Source organism: Stigmatopora argus, chromosome 8 (genome assembly GCF_051989625.1).
Source record: "Stigmatopora argus isolate UIUO_Sarg chromosome 8, RoL_Sarg_1.0, whole genome shotgun sequence".
Lineage (NCBI taxonomy): Eukaryota > Metazoa > Chordata > Actinopteri > Syngnathiformes > Syngnathidae > Stigmatopora > Stigmatopora argus.
The window spans coordinates 14,490,849-14,507,262 of NC_135394.1; the positions used below are offsets into that span (position 1 = coordinate 14,490,849).

The 16,414-nt window shown below is 40.4% G+C and overlaps 1 protein-coding gene across 3 annotated transcripts in view; it reads right to left on the bottom strand.

The window, feature by feature from the left end:
- Positions 1-399: 399 nt before the first annotated feature.
- The window catches only part of LOC144078743 (GTPase IMAP family member 8-like), a 48,869-nt gene continuing 32,854 nt past the window's right edge, over positions 400-16,414 (bottom strand). For 2 of the 3 annotated variants that reach the window (XM_077607063.1, XM_077607062.1), the window contains exons 4-8: positions 2,954-3,712; positions 2,755-2,880; positions 1,783-2,106; positions 1,584-1,709; positions 400-936 (exon numbers count right to left, since the gene is read on the bottom strand). In XM_077607063.1, the coding sequence (XP_077463189.1) occupies positions 803-936; positions 1,584-1,709; positions 1,783-2,106; positions 2,755-2,880; positions 2,954-3,712 (1,469 nt within the window). In that variant the 3' untranslated portion in view covers positions 400-802. Of the gene's footprint in view, positions 937-1,583; positions 1,710-1,782; positions 2,107-2,754; positions 2,881-2,953; positions 3,713-3,796; positions 4,436-5,338; positions 6,050-6,694; positions 6,842-16,414 lie in introns of those variants that run through there. The other variant, XM_077607064.1, reaches the window with a different exon arrangement.

Genomic DNA, 16,414 nt, shown 5'->3' on the forward strand with positions numbered 1-16,414 from the left:
GAAATGTCAAAGACTGGAATATTGAGTCTAATGGTTGTGTTAGCAGTAATAATTTAGTTACAAGTTGAGAAGTAAAATTATAAAAAGTTAATGAGGCAAAGATAATTGTTGGAGTTGAGTGCTAAGTCTAAATAGGAACTTCATAGTTAAAGGGGGAGGAGTGTAATATATTGATAGTTGCCTCGGGTTATGGAAGAGTGTTTAACCACGCCCCTGGAGCCGTGGGGTAGCACAGCGTAACCCGGAAGTAGTAGTGTTGTGTGTCCGGTTGGTGTGTGTGTGTGTTGTTGGAGAGTGGCAATAAAGAGCTACACGTGTTTTACCCTGGGCTCCGCCGTCTATTACTGTTATGGATATATTAACAGTTATATAACCTGCAAAGTTATTACAGGCGTTACACGCATCTTTTTCCTGTTTATTAGCTTCAAGGACCCAAGTTACAATGGACATCTCAGCTCTCATGGCAGGGGTGGGAAAACAGGCGTGAGAAGTCAATAGAAGTTTTAGCTCTCGAAACAAATGAAGGTCATGTTGAGCCGAAGGTTCTTCTCCGCATTCCAGCAGTCTAAGATGATTCGAGCTTCCTGTTGTTTGGTCTATCTAAGTAAAGCAAAGCGTTCTTCATAGCAAGCAAATATATAATTATGTAAGACTAATAACCCTAACAATTGCGATATCTTTTTTCATAATGGACATAAATGGAAAATTGGGGCAATCGGTTTGCTAGCATTGCTGTTTGGCTTGTCCTAATTTTTGAATTTGCATAATATTTTTAGTACACAGTTGATGCAATGTAGGCCCTTCATTCGCCAAAGTTAATCTGAGAGCTGAAGCCCGATGACTGTGACTGATATAGGTTAGAGGCCGAGTTTGAGCTTGTTGGATTCATCGATAGCCAGTGCAGAATTTTATCCATGGATTGGGTGGATCCACTCACTGCAAATGACAAAGCAACATAATATATTAGAATTTGTTTGATAGGATGTATGTATTGTATGGAAAGAAAGAAAAGACAGCAAGGAAGAATTCACATGATAAATGGGTGGGTATTAATGGGCCTAAACTCTGACTTGTAAATCAGGCTTGCCCTGTAAAACCATTCAAATTTGGCCACACCCAGTTTTGGAAAGGTTAATTAAAGTAATTAATTTCAAACTCAACTTGTTCATAATTTAGACTTTTGAATCAAGTTCACCATTATTAACATTAATTTGTTGCGTTGTTCTCTTAAGAAAATACTGCGCTTCCGTGAGCTAGTACCCTTAAAATACTTATTGTTGTACACAATATTTTAGAGTAGCCTGCGAGCACTTGTAGTCTATAAACCAGGCTTTAAATCAATATATCAGTCGGCTTAATATTATTCGATACTACTTAAAAAGATTTCAGAATGTTATCTCTTCATATTGCTGGGTTGTACTGCAGTTCCAATAAGAACTATTATTCTAACCATGTTCGGTTCATGTTTGGCCAAAATCCGAACAAGTTCATGAACTTGGATTTAATTAAGTCAAACAAAGGGCAGAACAAAATTGAAAGCTTGAATGATACCAATTGGAATGAAATAATCATAGTTTACGCACAGTTGGGCGAGATATCCATGCTGCTCCGCTCTTGCTTCGATGATTGCAAAATTATGGCGTCGATCTGACTAATCTGCTCTTCAATATCAGTCAGGATACATTTCTTCTTGCCTTCTCCCTTTGGACCTTGAATGAAGAACAAAGGTGAAAATATTGGAATACTGAATTGATCAATAATGGAATTTATGGGTATACTGACCCAATGACGGAACAATCTCCTTGCCGTTCTGTTGCAGGTCGACGAACTTCTGCTTGTACATTCTATGCAGCTCCAGCTCTCGGCTCCTGATTATATGTTGCATTGTTTCTTGGATTGTCCTCTTCTGGAATTTTTCCGCGACCCCCTGGTGGATGTCATTGATGTCGGGGTGGAAGAGGGGACCCTGGTTTTTTGCTGACATCGCCTCTATTTTCTCAAATAACTGCGGGTGCTGGCTTATATTGTCAGAGGCCAAGTTTGAGCTTGTTGGATTCATCGATAGCGAGTGCAGAATTTTATCCATGGATTGGGTTGATCCACTCACTGCAAATGAAAAAGCAACATAATATATTAAAATTTGTTTGATAGGATGTATGTATTGTATGGAAAGAAAGAAAAGACTGCAAGGAAGATTTCACATGAGAAATGGATGTGTATTAAGGGGCCTCAACTCTGACTTGTAAATCAGGCTTGCCGGTAAAACCATTCAACTTTGGCCACACCCAGTTTTGGAAAGGTTACTTTTCTAAATGAAGAAGTAATTAATTTCAAACTCAACTTGTTCATAATTTAGACTTTTGAATCAAGTTCACCATTATTAACATTAATTCGTTGCGTTGTTCTCTTAAGAAAATACTGCGCTTCCGTGAGCTAGTACCCTTAAAATACTTATTGTTGTACACGATATATTAGAGTAGGCTTGTAGTCTATAAACCAGGCTTTTAACCAATACATCAGTCGGTTTAATATTATTCGATACTACTTAAAAAGATTTCGGAATGTTATCTTTTCATATTGTTGGGTTGTACTGCAGTTCCAATAAGAACTATTATTCTAACCATGTTCGGTTCACGTTTGGCCAAAATATGAACAAGTTCATGAACTTGGATTTAATTAAGTCAAACAAAGGGCAGAACAAAATTGAAAGCTTGAACGATACCAACTGGAATGAAATAATCATAGTTTACGCACAGAAGGGCATGTAATCCATGCTGCTATGCTCTTGCTTCAATGAATTCATAATAAAGGTGTTGATCTGAGTAATCTGCTCTTCAATATCAGTCAGGATACATTTCTTCTTGCCTTTTCCCTTTGAACCTTGAATGAAGAACAAAGGTGAAAATATTTGAATACTCAAATGGTCAATAATGGAATTTATGGGTATACCGACCCAATGACAGTGGAACAATCTCCTTGATGTCGTGTTGCAGGTCGACGAGCTTCTTCTTGAACATCCTATGCAGCTCCAGCTCTCGGCTCCTGAACCCCTGCTCAATTCTATGTTGCATCGTTTCTTGGATTTTCCTCTTCTGGAATTTTTCTTCAACCCTCTGGTGGATGTAATTGATGTTGGGGTGGAAGAGGCGACCCTGGTTTTTTGCTGACATCGCCTCTATTTTCTCAAATAACTGCGGGTGCTGGCTTACATTGTCTTTGATGTCCAGGCAGTGGTATCTGTTTCCGCACATGTCAATCAACGAAGTAAGTGCTTCGGGTTCCCTCTCGATGAATTCTTCGAGGGATCTGTCGACCAAGGTGTCCACGTTGCTGAACAGGACCATTGTGTGATCCCATACATTGTCTCCAAAGAGCTCCACGTGGTCTACCAGCATTTCCTTATTGACCTCGTTAAATTTCATGTCCAAGGAAATCACGAACAGAATAGCGTGGAACCCCGGAGTGCTCAGTGTCAAACCGTTGACGATTTTATTGTCCTTTTCCCAGGTGCATTCGGCAGCTCCTTGCCAGCCCGGGGTGTCGACCACTGTGACCCTCCTGCCCGCAACCTGTGCCTGACAAGCCAAACAACCACCATACAGTTGAGTGGGGAACACTTTGCGCTGAAGGATGCAATTTGCTGCGGTTGTCTTTCCCGACATTTTTTCGCCGAGTATCAAAATTCGAACCTCGTTCAACTTTTTGGCAGAACCTGGCAAAGGAAAATAAGAATACAAATGTTAAACTTACACAACAAGACCATTGTTTTAGACCGTGTTGAAGAGTAATTCATTACCTTTCTGCACTTGGTGACCCTTTTGGCTTCTCAGCATCTTCATATTGGGTGTAAACGGTTGGAAATTGTTCCCTGCCAGAGTTAGCTTGATTTTCTCCAATAGCTCTACAACCTGACTGCTATCATCTGTGTTCATGTTGTCCATGACGTGATACCTGTTACCGCATCGCTCCACCAGATCATCCAGCACCCACCCCTCGCCTTCAATGTATTCTTCAATACTGCGTGACCCCAGCCAGTCTCCTCGGGTGAACACCACCATCGTGTGTTTCCATACGCTGCCCCCTAGCAACTCCACGTGAGTGATGGCTGCACCCAGATGACTGTGGTTGAACGAGGCATCTGCGTCAATCACCAGTAAGAAGACGTGGGGCTCCGTCTGGCATATAAATAAGCTGTGCAAAACCTCGTCTTTAATCTTTTGTGGCGTGTTTGATGCAGGGGAGCTTTTCCTCCAGCCTGGTGTGTCCACTATTGCAATCTCTGTATTGTCCGCCGTGCCATGGAGGATGTTGGAGAATGTTGTCGGTTCTTCGTTTTCATTGTCTTTGATACCTAGAATGGTTTTGCCTACGGAGGTTTTTCCAACAAATCGGCTGCCAAGGAGAACCATCTGAAGTGTATTGATGGGTTGGTTTTCTAATATAATTAGAAAAAAGAAGAGATTGTTTTTGTTGAGTTGGGACAGGACGAAGACAACCGTGGTACTTCATGAACATGCTATCTAATGAGTTTCTTTAAAAGACTGTCAAATTCATTCAAGTCTTAGTATTCGGAATCACTTATCACAAGAATATAAGTATCATAATTTCTCGCATATTAGCCGCCTCCACGTATAAGCCGTATCCTTAAAATTGCCTTAAAATCGTTGAATTTTACAATTTCTCTTGTATAAGACGCCCCCTGATTCACAATTTTTTCCTCCATATTCATGGATGGAGTACAAACGTGTTACTTTGAAGGGAAAATCTTAAGAAAAATCATCGCAGGTGGTATTTCTGAGCTATCGTATCAATCGAAAGGATCGTCTGCTGGATTGCGCATTCCGGAACGGGGGTTGCCTGCATGTAGACAAATTCAAAAAAGAAGTCAAGTGAGCAGTACAACGAGGAAGTGTGTCCGTAGCGGTCTAGTTTGTCATCCCTAGGTAAGATGGCGTCGCCCTGAGCGAGCAATGGCAGGCACCAGTAAGGGAGTTTTTTCCGTTTTATGCAAAATATGTTTTTTCTTGAATTTCATTCATAGATGTCAAAATAAATTTTGTCTTATCTGTTTATCTTTTCTCCATTTTGAAATAAATGACCGTATCGACATTGTCTTGCCTTATGGCATTTCGTCATTGTCACCTTGCAGTTTTGTGCATGTCAAGTCTAATTGGCTCGCATATAAGCCGTACCCTCGATTCAGTCATCATTTTTTTTGCGACAAACACGACATACGTGCGAGAAAATACGATAATTATAATAATAATGATACAATTTGCCGAATAAATTGCAATCACCTTCAACAAAAACTACGAATCAACAGTTTTTTCCTACTTACCTGAAATTTTGGCTTTGATTTGCTCTCTTCTTTCCAAGGCTTGCCTGTGTCTTTCAACAGCCCTCTTTGCTATTTCTTCTTGCTTCTTCTTAATTGCTAAGAAGATATGGTTGTCCAGCCTGTAGATGGACTCATCATTGGCCCTCACCATCTCATCAATCTTGTCGATCAGCGTCATGACCTGCGTTATGTTGCTCCTATCTTTGTTATTGATCACGTGGTACCTGTTGTGACACTTTTCTATTACCCATTTGAGTGCTTCACCTTGACTCTCAATGTATTGCTCAATGGTCTTTGGGCCCAGATAGTCCCCAAAGGTGAAGAGCACAATGGTGTGTTGCCAAACTCGATCCCCTAGCAACTTCATATATTCTTGCAGGGTATCCTTTTTCTCCGGCGAAAACCTGGAATCGATGGCTATGACAAGAAGGAAAGCATGCGGACCGGGCGGACACTTGGAGGGATTCATCTTAAAATCATACTTGTCCCATTCTGGGATTTCCCTGAGAGAGGGAGAGTTCTTCCATCCTGGTACGTCAACAACCACCAGCTTCCGTCCCTCCACATTCTCATGTCGAGCTTCGCTTTGAGCTGTTCGAGTCCTGCCACACTCAAATCGCTCTTTGGTCAGAATGGTGTTGGCAACGGAGCTTTTTCCATCCCTTTCAGCACCAATGATCACCAGTCGTATTTCAGGCAATGGTGAAGAATCTGCAAAGCAAAAGAACAGTAGTTACTAAAGTTTCATTTTGGCGATCGGATCATGAACCGGTTCTTAGGATCATTGGAATGTAGCTAGACCTACGATCGTAGAAATCAGGAAGTTTTGACAAAATGCTATACTAGATATATTTAAGATCAGAACACAAGTGTAATTCGACTTCACCAAATTGTATTTCAGATACATATTGCTTTTTTGTCAACAACCTGAATTTTAACTACTGTAAAATGAGTTTCGTAATAATTTAATGTATTTGAGAATATCATTATTAACAAATGTGTTTTTTTGTATACATATTTGTGTATATATATTTTTCATTTTTAACAAATATGTCCGTAAAAAACAGAAAGGCTTAGTGTGTAACGGTAATAGAAACAAAGAATCTATAAGGCCAGCCTGCTTTTCCAGTTCCCCCGGTCAATAACCGTTCATTTTTGTTGTTGAAATGTAGAAACATTGTTTTCTTGATAGAATTTGTTTTGATTTGGTAACAACGTCCACCATGAAAAACAAAGAGCAAGCAAATAAGAGTCTCTTTTCTCTTTTTGTTTTTTTTTGTCTGCAGACAGAGCCGTGCATTCCAAAATTAAAACACAACCAGATGCATCTTATTGACATGGTATTCTTTAACTCACCTGTCGTGCCCGACATTGTGTTTTGTAGTCAGGTATCCACGTTCAGAAACTTTTCTTCTAAAATGAAACATCCATAGCAGTTATGAGTCCGAAAACAACAGTAATCTGTCTACAATCAAAGTGCTTATGATTTTGTGATGATTAAGGAGTGTTAAGAATGTCTGCAGGTGTGGCCAAGTTGTGTAACTGGTTTTTTGGGGGGGAATAAAAGTTTAATTCAGTTTCACTTAAGAAAATAATAAAGCACGGTTTATTTTAAAGATTTAAAAAGGGGTTCTATCTACCATTGTTCTTTTTTAAATATTTTAAACTAAAAAAAATTTACTTATTGAATTTATCTATTTAAAAGCCAATTTATTATATAACTTTAAAGGCTCTTCCTTGAACAAAAATACCCGAGTTTTATAAAAGAATATCTGCACTCATGTCCTCCTGAATGTACTTGTTTTAACTTATATTTTACTGCACATGCATAAAAATACTCAAACATTACTTGTCTAGTTTAAATTATTATATTCTACTCGAGAGGATTGATAAAAAGCATGAAGCAAATCAGAAAAACGTATTTACAAGTTTCAATACGATGCAATTTAAGAAAAACTCACATTTAAAAAAATCACAGATGACAAATCAAACACAGTCCACTTCAAAAAATAAAATTTAACATAGTCCAAATTATTTGAAATAATCATTTTGGGATAATAATAATAATGTGTTTCATGCAAAAATTCCACTTGATGAATTCACACAGTTGTTTGAAGCTGCACAGAAAAAATATTTTAAATGTTAAATTACTAAACACAGTAATACAAACATTAAAAGATTAATTATTATGAATAATCCTAATTTCAGAAACCAATGTGGAAACAAAGATGAAGTTTTATCAGAAAGTACAAAGTACACAAAACTACAATATGCTTAAGTGTCCTGTACTTTTTCACGTCATTGTGTAAAATGACTGGCAACCTTCGTGTGCCTGGAGACAACAGGTTGGACATCTCCATCCAAGAAAGATCCCACTGTACCTCGGTCCCATCTTGCTTGGTGGCAGGAAGCCCACGCTCGTCGGTGTTGCAGCTCTGGGGTCCTGGGTTCAAATCCAGGCCGGTCCACCTGTGTTGAATTTGCATATTCTCCCTGGGCCTGCGTGGGTTTTCTCTGAGTACTCCGTTTTGCTCCCACATCCCAAAAAGATGCATTGTAGGCTGATTGGACACTCTAAAATTGCCCCTAGGCATGGGTCTGAGTGTGCATGTCCGTCTCCTTGTGCCCGGCGATCGGCTGGCCACCGATACAGGGTGTCCCCCGCCCCTGACCCAAAGTCAGCAGGGATAGGCTCCCGCACCCCTCGCTAGTGATAAAGTGGATAAAGCGGTTCAGAAAATGAATGAAAAAAGATCTATGAATTAGAAGAAAAATAAACTCCCAACCTGCTGCGACCTGATTAGCCCGCTTATACTCATCTGGTACGCCCCGGGGGATGCCAATCGCATCAATGTATGTTTTGTTTTTGTTTAACCCCCAGCCCTCCCAAATTTCCCATTGCAGAGCAGATTATTTGTTTCTCCACGTTAAGTTTCAAATGTGTAACTGCTGCATTCTCGTCAAAAATTTCATTTGGCAAACACTTTTTCTTTCTTTTTTGTTTTTGTCCTAATCTGCCGCCGCCATGCCCGAAAGGCTTATTGGCGATTTCAGAAATCAATTTCAAAATTCCAAATCCTTTTCCACCTTGATATTTGAGTGATAGATCATATCTTGGTGGACAGCCAATTAAAAACACAAAAGACAGACAATCATCCACGCTCACACTCATAATCAGGGGAATTTAGAGTGTTCAACCAGTCTAGCATCCATAATTTTGGTTTGTTGGAGTAAAACTGGAGTACCCGGAGAAAACCCACGAATTCTCGAGGACACCAGGAATACTCCACACTCTGGAAGGTCTGGATCCACCCCGTCTTCATTAGTAGTTCCTCGAACCGCAAGGTTGATGCGTTAATCACTAGTCTTTTAATTTGGGTCTTTTACCCATACATCAGTGACCCGTAAATTTTCATCACTGGCGTAAACTACCATCCCCAGTGGGGCTTCTTGGTAGTTCACCCAATTTTGCTGCCCTATCAGCAATAATCATTCCAGAAGGAACTAGGTAATTAATGTATTATTTTCGGGTGCCACATATCTACAAATAGAAATTTGTTTTGGAAGTTCAATTGCCGCCGTTCATCGCCCTAGTCAGTCAGCATGAGCGACTGCCATTCGAGTGGCTGTGATTAACTATCTGTTTGCCAATAATGCAATAACAGAAAAGTTGTGACACATTGAAACACCCCCCCTCTCAAGTATTTTAACCATTTGTAAAAAAATTACCACCATCTTTTGCAATAAGTTATAGCCTCTGCTAATGCTATCAGCTTAGCTGTTTATACGCAGAATTGAGGTGGCAATAATTTCACCCCTAAAGTTTGTTTTAGTAGTCGTCAATGTATCTCGCATTCCGTTCAAATTTTGCCCATTCCATTTTATTCCTAGACAACCCATCTACTTAAAGCATTACTCAAAGGTTGATATTTTAAAATTTGGAGATGTTATTTTTGAACATAAACATAATTTCATCACTTGTTTCATACCATGAAAGGCCACACCAGAATGTGGGCATCCAGTGCCAAATAGAGCCTATTTCCAAATTTCCCTCAAATTTGTTGTAGATATGGGATTCCCATTCCCCAAATATCCCAGAGTTCATGCGCCAACACATTTTGTCAAACCCAAAGCGACAAACATAATCTGCTTCTTAGCCAGATTTTGGAACTTGGAGAATTGTTCCTTTTCCCACTTATCTAAGCTTGTTATTGCCAATCGTTATCACTGTAACATTTAGGTGCATTAACCCCATAATTACAATGCTGTAAGTTATAAGCTAAAGTTCTCCTAATTTGTATGCCCTTAAAGCAATAGAAAGCAACGTCATTCGGTTGTATCAATTGATCAATGCTTATCCAATCCGTAATATCCTAATAGTCATCAACATGACCTACGCCAAAGCATATTTCACCCGCTCAGGACAAACAAGGAATGTTCTTCTGTGCACTTGAAAAACACTCCATGTTTCTTCAGTCCTAGGGAAATTATGCCTATCCTAAATCAATTATTTTATCTACTGTCAAAGCTGGTTTGCCTCGACAATCATCTTTATACAGAGGAAGCAGCAAAACACGTGGTAGTTTTTAGCTCCCGGCCGAATGGAGGTTATCTGCACAGGAGGCCCCATCTCGATGGCTCTCAAAATGGTCGCCGCTCGGTCCGCTTCCTTTGTTCTTGGCTAGCCCCCTTGGCTAGCCCCCACCCTTCCTAAGAAGGGGTCAGCGCTCGACAGACCCAAGCGACCACCTCGAGGCCTCCCATCCAGATACGCCGTTCACTCGGTCGGGGAAGGTATTTAATAGAAGTTAGGCGGAGACAAACTTTAGGCGGGGACACAAAAGGGGTGGGTTATATACAAAGTGATGACAGGCCTTGACCTGTAGGTGTCAGTAAAAATTCTATTCTAGTGACTAAATTTCTAGAAGTGCAGAAAGGTGCGAGATTAAATATAAAAATACAGTTCATATTTCACATTTCCCCCCTGTTGTAACTTGAAAGAATTTTCATTAAACATATCAATTTGTATCCCTCCCCTCCAAGTTCTAGAATACAAATATCATTGACAGTTACTCAACAGGGTATGGAAAATAACAAAATCACATGTAAAAGCAGAGGCGAGAAATGATGTAATCAGTGGTAAAAATTCCTCTACGTCCCTCTTAATGAGCGAACCCAATATTTAAATCAAGACAAACACATTTGCATAGAGGACTCGTCACAGTTCGAAAGAATGCGATAATCTCCAGTATGGTCTGTCATGCGGGGATACTGTGTCACTATAAGCTACTAGTGTGTGCTGGATTGTGTTTTGAATCATAACTTTCATACAGGGGATTACACACATAAAAAATACAGAACAGTAGCAAAAACCGCAAGGTTGCAATTTTAAACAGAATTGAGAATCATGACCCGGTTATTAACCATGACCACAATGATACACCTACGGCTGAATGATCCTGGGCCATGGTGTTGACTAGGGCCTTTATTTCAGCTACGGCACGAGTAATGTACTGGTTTCATCTGGGATGAAGGTGCAGCAGTGTTCTCCCATCATGGCACACACATCTCCATCTTTGGCTGTTATCAGATCCAGGACTATCGGTCCTGCAACTTCCCTAAGGGCTTTTAAATCATCTGCTATACCCTGTAGGGCCTTGACAGTTTGGTTAATGAACACTCATGTAACAGCTCAATGTCTTTACACATGATTTTCTGGGGGGGGGTGGACCACAACCTTTGGTCAACAGGAACATCATCGCACCAGATTGAATCACGTGGTTTGAATTGCACTGATTTTGCACTGATTTTGATATCTTACTGTTATGTTCACTCGTCTTAAAAGGAATGCATCTTAGACCATCTGCACGACTGCAGATTTAAATGTGACGCCTCGACCCAGTGAATTCAGGATGTCAGGATCTGTGGAAATGGGTATACGGCTACACACATAACAACTTTCATTCGCAACAATCAGTTTTTTCTGGAACACCATGAAATTATACCACACGTCTTCTTCATAGTAGTTCTCCAGATTGTTCTTTCATCTTGCTGTTGAGGGATCGAAGACCCTCCAGGGCCTTGGTTAAACTCCCGTCAGCTGCTGTATTGTTCGGGATGCAGCATTGGTCGCCAAAGATGGAGCACACGCCACCTTTCTCTGCCAGGAGCATGTCAACAGCAATTCTGTTCTGGAAGGCCATCAGCTCTGTTCATGGATGGCTGCAAACACTTCCTCCGTCCTGTTCTGGAGTCGTGCAATTTGGTCAGCGAGTTTATACTCATCTGATATGCTGCGGGGAACCCCGATGTTGATGTAGGTTGGGTCCCCATCCAAGAGCGGACCGCTTGGCTCTGCCTTTCCAGTGATGAGGCAGGACGTTTCCTGCACTTGTTTTCCAACTCGAGTCTCTGTGGGCGGGGCGTTCAGACACGCCCAGGTTGTCACTGACAGTGCAGTCACTGACAGTCCAGTCACTGTGATGTGGGTGGCAACAGCTTTCACTGTGGCTTCTGTACAGAGGTGCAAAGTCTATGGGAGGTCAGGGTTAAGTGAGGGGTGCTCGTGGCTGGTGAGTAGACGTCAGATGAGTTTCTTCACGGACAAGGGTTTTGACACCGTCCGACTTAGTCCACTCAGAGTCACCTGTCTCGAACGACCTTGAACCGACCTTGGTGAATCGACTTTGACTTTTCAGTGATCTTTGCTGCTGTGGAGGTTGGTGAGTTGGGCCACGAATGGGTCTTCCCATCGTGGAGAGAACCAGGACTTCCTTTTATGACTCGGATCAGGATCCAGTCACCTGGCTTCACCACCTCCTGCAAGATAGACAAAAAGATCACGGCAGCTTACATGTTCTTTGGATAAGTTTCTCTCCTTCCTTAGTCTCTCGTCATGGTTACTCTTCCCATAGAGGAAGTTAGAATGGTCTTCCATGAACTATCTCAAAAAGGTGTTAATCCCGAGCTAGTTGGTACTATCTTCATATACGTTTTGGCCAGTGTTAGGCGTTCTGGCCATGGCTTATTTATCTCCCCCATGGTTTCTCAAGCCTTGGTTTTATCGTACCATTTGTTCACTCTACTTAGGTGTTTTGCCATGTTTTGCACTATGCTGTTTGCAAAATCAGCTCCATTGTTACTCCAGCTGATTCTGGAGATCCCATGTTCTTTACAGATCAATAAAATAACAAATTAAACAGTTCCTTCAAAAATTTTAAAAGTAGGTATTTCGATGTCCATCATATCTTTTCCTCCCTTTTGAGACATTTATGGCTCAATTTTGGAATAAATTTTTGGTAGGCACGGTAGGCCTTTAGCTGTGTGCAGTTCGTCTGCTGACTGTTCTTGAGATCGGCTCAGTTTTGTTGTTGTGTATGCTGCTGTGTAGTGTTTGCGCTGCTGCTTTAGCTGCTGTATTCTGTCGTTGTCTTTAACACGTGCTTAACATTTGCTTACGGCTATTTGGTTCGGCTTAATACCCCAATGAACAAAAATCGCAACAATCTTACTTATTCCATCACTATAGTTTGTGAAAATTTAAATGCCTTATCAGTCAAAATCAAAAATGCTAGCTGGTATTCTATTATGATCACTGCTTCCTTGTTAAGATCAAAACCCATATTTGTTCTTTCCTCCTTCCTCTAATTACGCAAATTAACTAATCATACTAAAAATAGGAAAAACACAAAAAGTAAACCAGGCTGCTTTCTCCTCAGGAAAACAGCTTTCCCGTTCTCTGTAACAGTTTAGATTCACATAAATTAATATTCAGAAACAAAATGCACACATTTATAATTCTGAATATAATTGAACCCACTAAATTGTAATCACCCCTTGTTTGTCAAGGTTAATATTGTAGCATAATTGTATCCTTTAAAGCAATTAAAACTCATTACTTATAAAATGCATACTAATCAAGTCCCAATTCATTTAACAATGTGCATTGCGTTGCATATTAACTCAGTTGTTTGAAATTCAAAATATCCCAATCTAGTAGTCTTTTTATCAAATGTAACATTCAATTGTCTTTGGAGTTTGTCAATCATCTCCTATAAAACTTTCTTAATCAATATTTTTCAATAGTCAGGCATAAAATTAAAATCTAGTAACATTTCTATCCATTGTAGTTTATTTTCTCTCTAATTGTTTACTTTAAAAATCTGTAAGAAGATTTGTCTCAATTGTTTACTTTAAACATCTATAAGAAGGTTTAGTCTCAATTGAAACGCTTTCATTTTTTTTATGGAGACAATAAAACCAATATAAAAAGTTCCTCATGGCTTACAGCATCGCTCCCCGAGCAATAATCTTTCCGATCAATATTTGAGTGCTTGCCATTTCGTCTGATTACGTCAAAAAGTTTATCTTACCTGTCTCCTATAAACGTTTCAACTGAGAGAACCTTCCTATAGTGCACAAAATGGATCCCGCTATCTTCATGTTTGTTGGTTGGTCAGGAACACGTGTGTTGAGCACCCAGGCTCCCGGGACCGCCGTTGGTCCAGTCTGTTTTCTGTTGGGAATCACAGTCTCCTCCTGCTAACCCAAATTCAGTGTGTTCCTTTAAAGTTTTTTTTTTCTTTTATGCAGATAGCCAGATTAGCCTCATCCTCTAGTTCCAATCGTGTAGTGAATAATGGCGTTTGGTATGGTCTACTAAATAGGATGTCCATATTTTGTTGTCCGGTTGACCTCGTTATGTAGGCGCAATGACTTCATAACGAAATATGGAACCCCTTTTTCAATTCAGTCAATTATTCTGTTAACACAATTTGGATGCCATTATCACAATAAATCAATAGTACTTTGGAATTTCGTATCAAGCACTGTCTGTTTTTTCCCAGTGCTCCCAAATTTCGCATAGCAGATTTGTTTCTCCACTTCAAATTTCACATTTGGAGTACTGCTGCTTTTTCATTAAGAATTTCCTTGGACGAAATATTTTTCCATAATTTGGCGTTGCCATCCGTGAAACGGCTTATTGGCAAATTCTGAAATCGATTCCAATTTGCTAAATCATTTTCCACCTTGATACCTAACCGATTGATCATATCTCGGTGGTCGGCCAATCAAAAACACAAAAGGACAAACAACCATTCACGCTCACTCATTTTCAGACATCCGTGGTCTGCAAATTTTTTTTATCACTGGTGAAGAGCGCCATCCCCAGTCCTGGGGCTTCTTGGCAGCTAACCACCTTTCGCTGTGTCATGGCAAGTCATTCTAAAAGGAAATAGGTCAATGTTGTTTGGTTGGCATCAATTGTTCGATTCTAATGCAATTAATATTCTAATGGTCATTAATATGAACCACGCTAAAGCATATTCCACCTGTTGATGGGCAAAACAATGAATTGCCACCCGTGCACTGGTGACAAGTCATGATGTTTATTGCATCTCAGCGAAATTATGCCTATCCTAAATTAATTATTTTATCTAAACTTGCCAGCTACATTTTACCTAATAATTTGGATCAATGCCATTTCTGCATTGTCTTCATGTTTGATATCATTAATAATTTGGATGATTCCTAATCCTTAAGTCTAAATCGCAAATCCCTCTCTATTTGCTAAGATAGCTAAATTGCACTTGTTGAATTGCTGTTCTGCTCCAAGCACTATGCTTATTTAATATAAGAGCCATTTTTTGTAGCTCACTCTTACCACAATTAAAATTTAGAGAAACTAACCTTCTACTTAGCAATTTCTTAATCATTTCCTAATGATAAATTTCAGTGTTTATTAGAGGACCCATAATTTGTCACTAATATGTTATATTGTCAATTTTCTGTCTTATTTTCTTTCTATTACTCTCTCTGCTCATGTCTCTTCATCACTGCTCCTCCTTGCTCATCGTGTGGAATGTGAGATGTAACCTGAGATTTCTTGCATTCCAGTCCCCCAATCCCCCCCCCTCGTGCTCCTAGCCCCTGCGAGTGGAACCTGGCACGAGGAGTGGGCTGAGCAAGGGGGGCACTGTTTCTGAACAGGCCTAATATATATATATCTTCCTGGGTTAGTAGAACGTGGGCTGGAGAAGAAAGGCAGTTTTAACTTCAGTTGGCTCGCCGCCATTTTTTCTCTTTGTCTGTGGGCTCGGCCATTTTTCCTCTCACATGTGGTCTGCTTTTCAACCCCCCCCACCATCCTGTTCCAATTCACCCTCTCTTAAATACTTATTTTTATCCGTCTAAATATTCTTTTTCGCCGATTAAACTCCTATTTTTCGCGGCAATCATACTTATATCGTTTATGAACGCGTCATAGCGTACTTATATATATATCTATTCATATGAAGGTTACTTGCATGCGTTTATAGTTTTATTCTATTTCTTTTTTTTTTTTTTTTCTTTATATCGAGCTCTTTCATTATCTTGGCACTGTATGACAATATATTTCTTCTATATTTTTAACACAACCCTCGAAGTCCCTTCGCGGGGAGGCGCTACCTCCCATTTTGTCTGCTTTCCAGGCAGATTGGCCGACACACAGCCTTTTATCGTGCTGTATACTATTTAAACATTATTCCGACACACAGAAAAATGTCTTTCCGACACACAGAAAGAAGAATCTCCGACACACAGAGAAGAGTATACGCAACTTTTCTTTTTGGGACTTGGTGGGTTAGATTCTACAAATTAATTTTAAAAAGTGCCTTACCATTTTTTGGTGCCTCCTCTGTACGAAAGGATAATTCGTAATCTGTTCCCGGGCCAGCAGGCCAGATCGCCCTCTCTCAAGGCCGGAGTAGCCGACGTCAAGCCATCCATCCTTCTGTCGATCTGCCGTGGCCGGAAAGCAGAGAAGAATCTCGGGTTTCAGGCACCAAAATGTCAAAGCTGGTTTGCCTCGACAATCATCTTTATACAGAGGAAGCAGCAAAACACGTGGTAGTTTTTAGCTCCCGGCCGAATGGAGGTTATCTGCACAGGAGGCCCCATCTCGATGGCTCTCAAAATGGTCGCCGCTCGGTCCGCTTCCTTTGTTCTTGGCTAGCCCCCTTGGCTAGCCCCCACCCTTCCTAAGAAGGGGTCAGCGCTCGACAGACCCAAGCGACCACCTCGAGGCCTCCCATC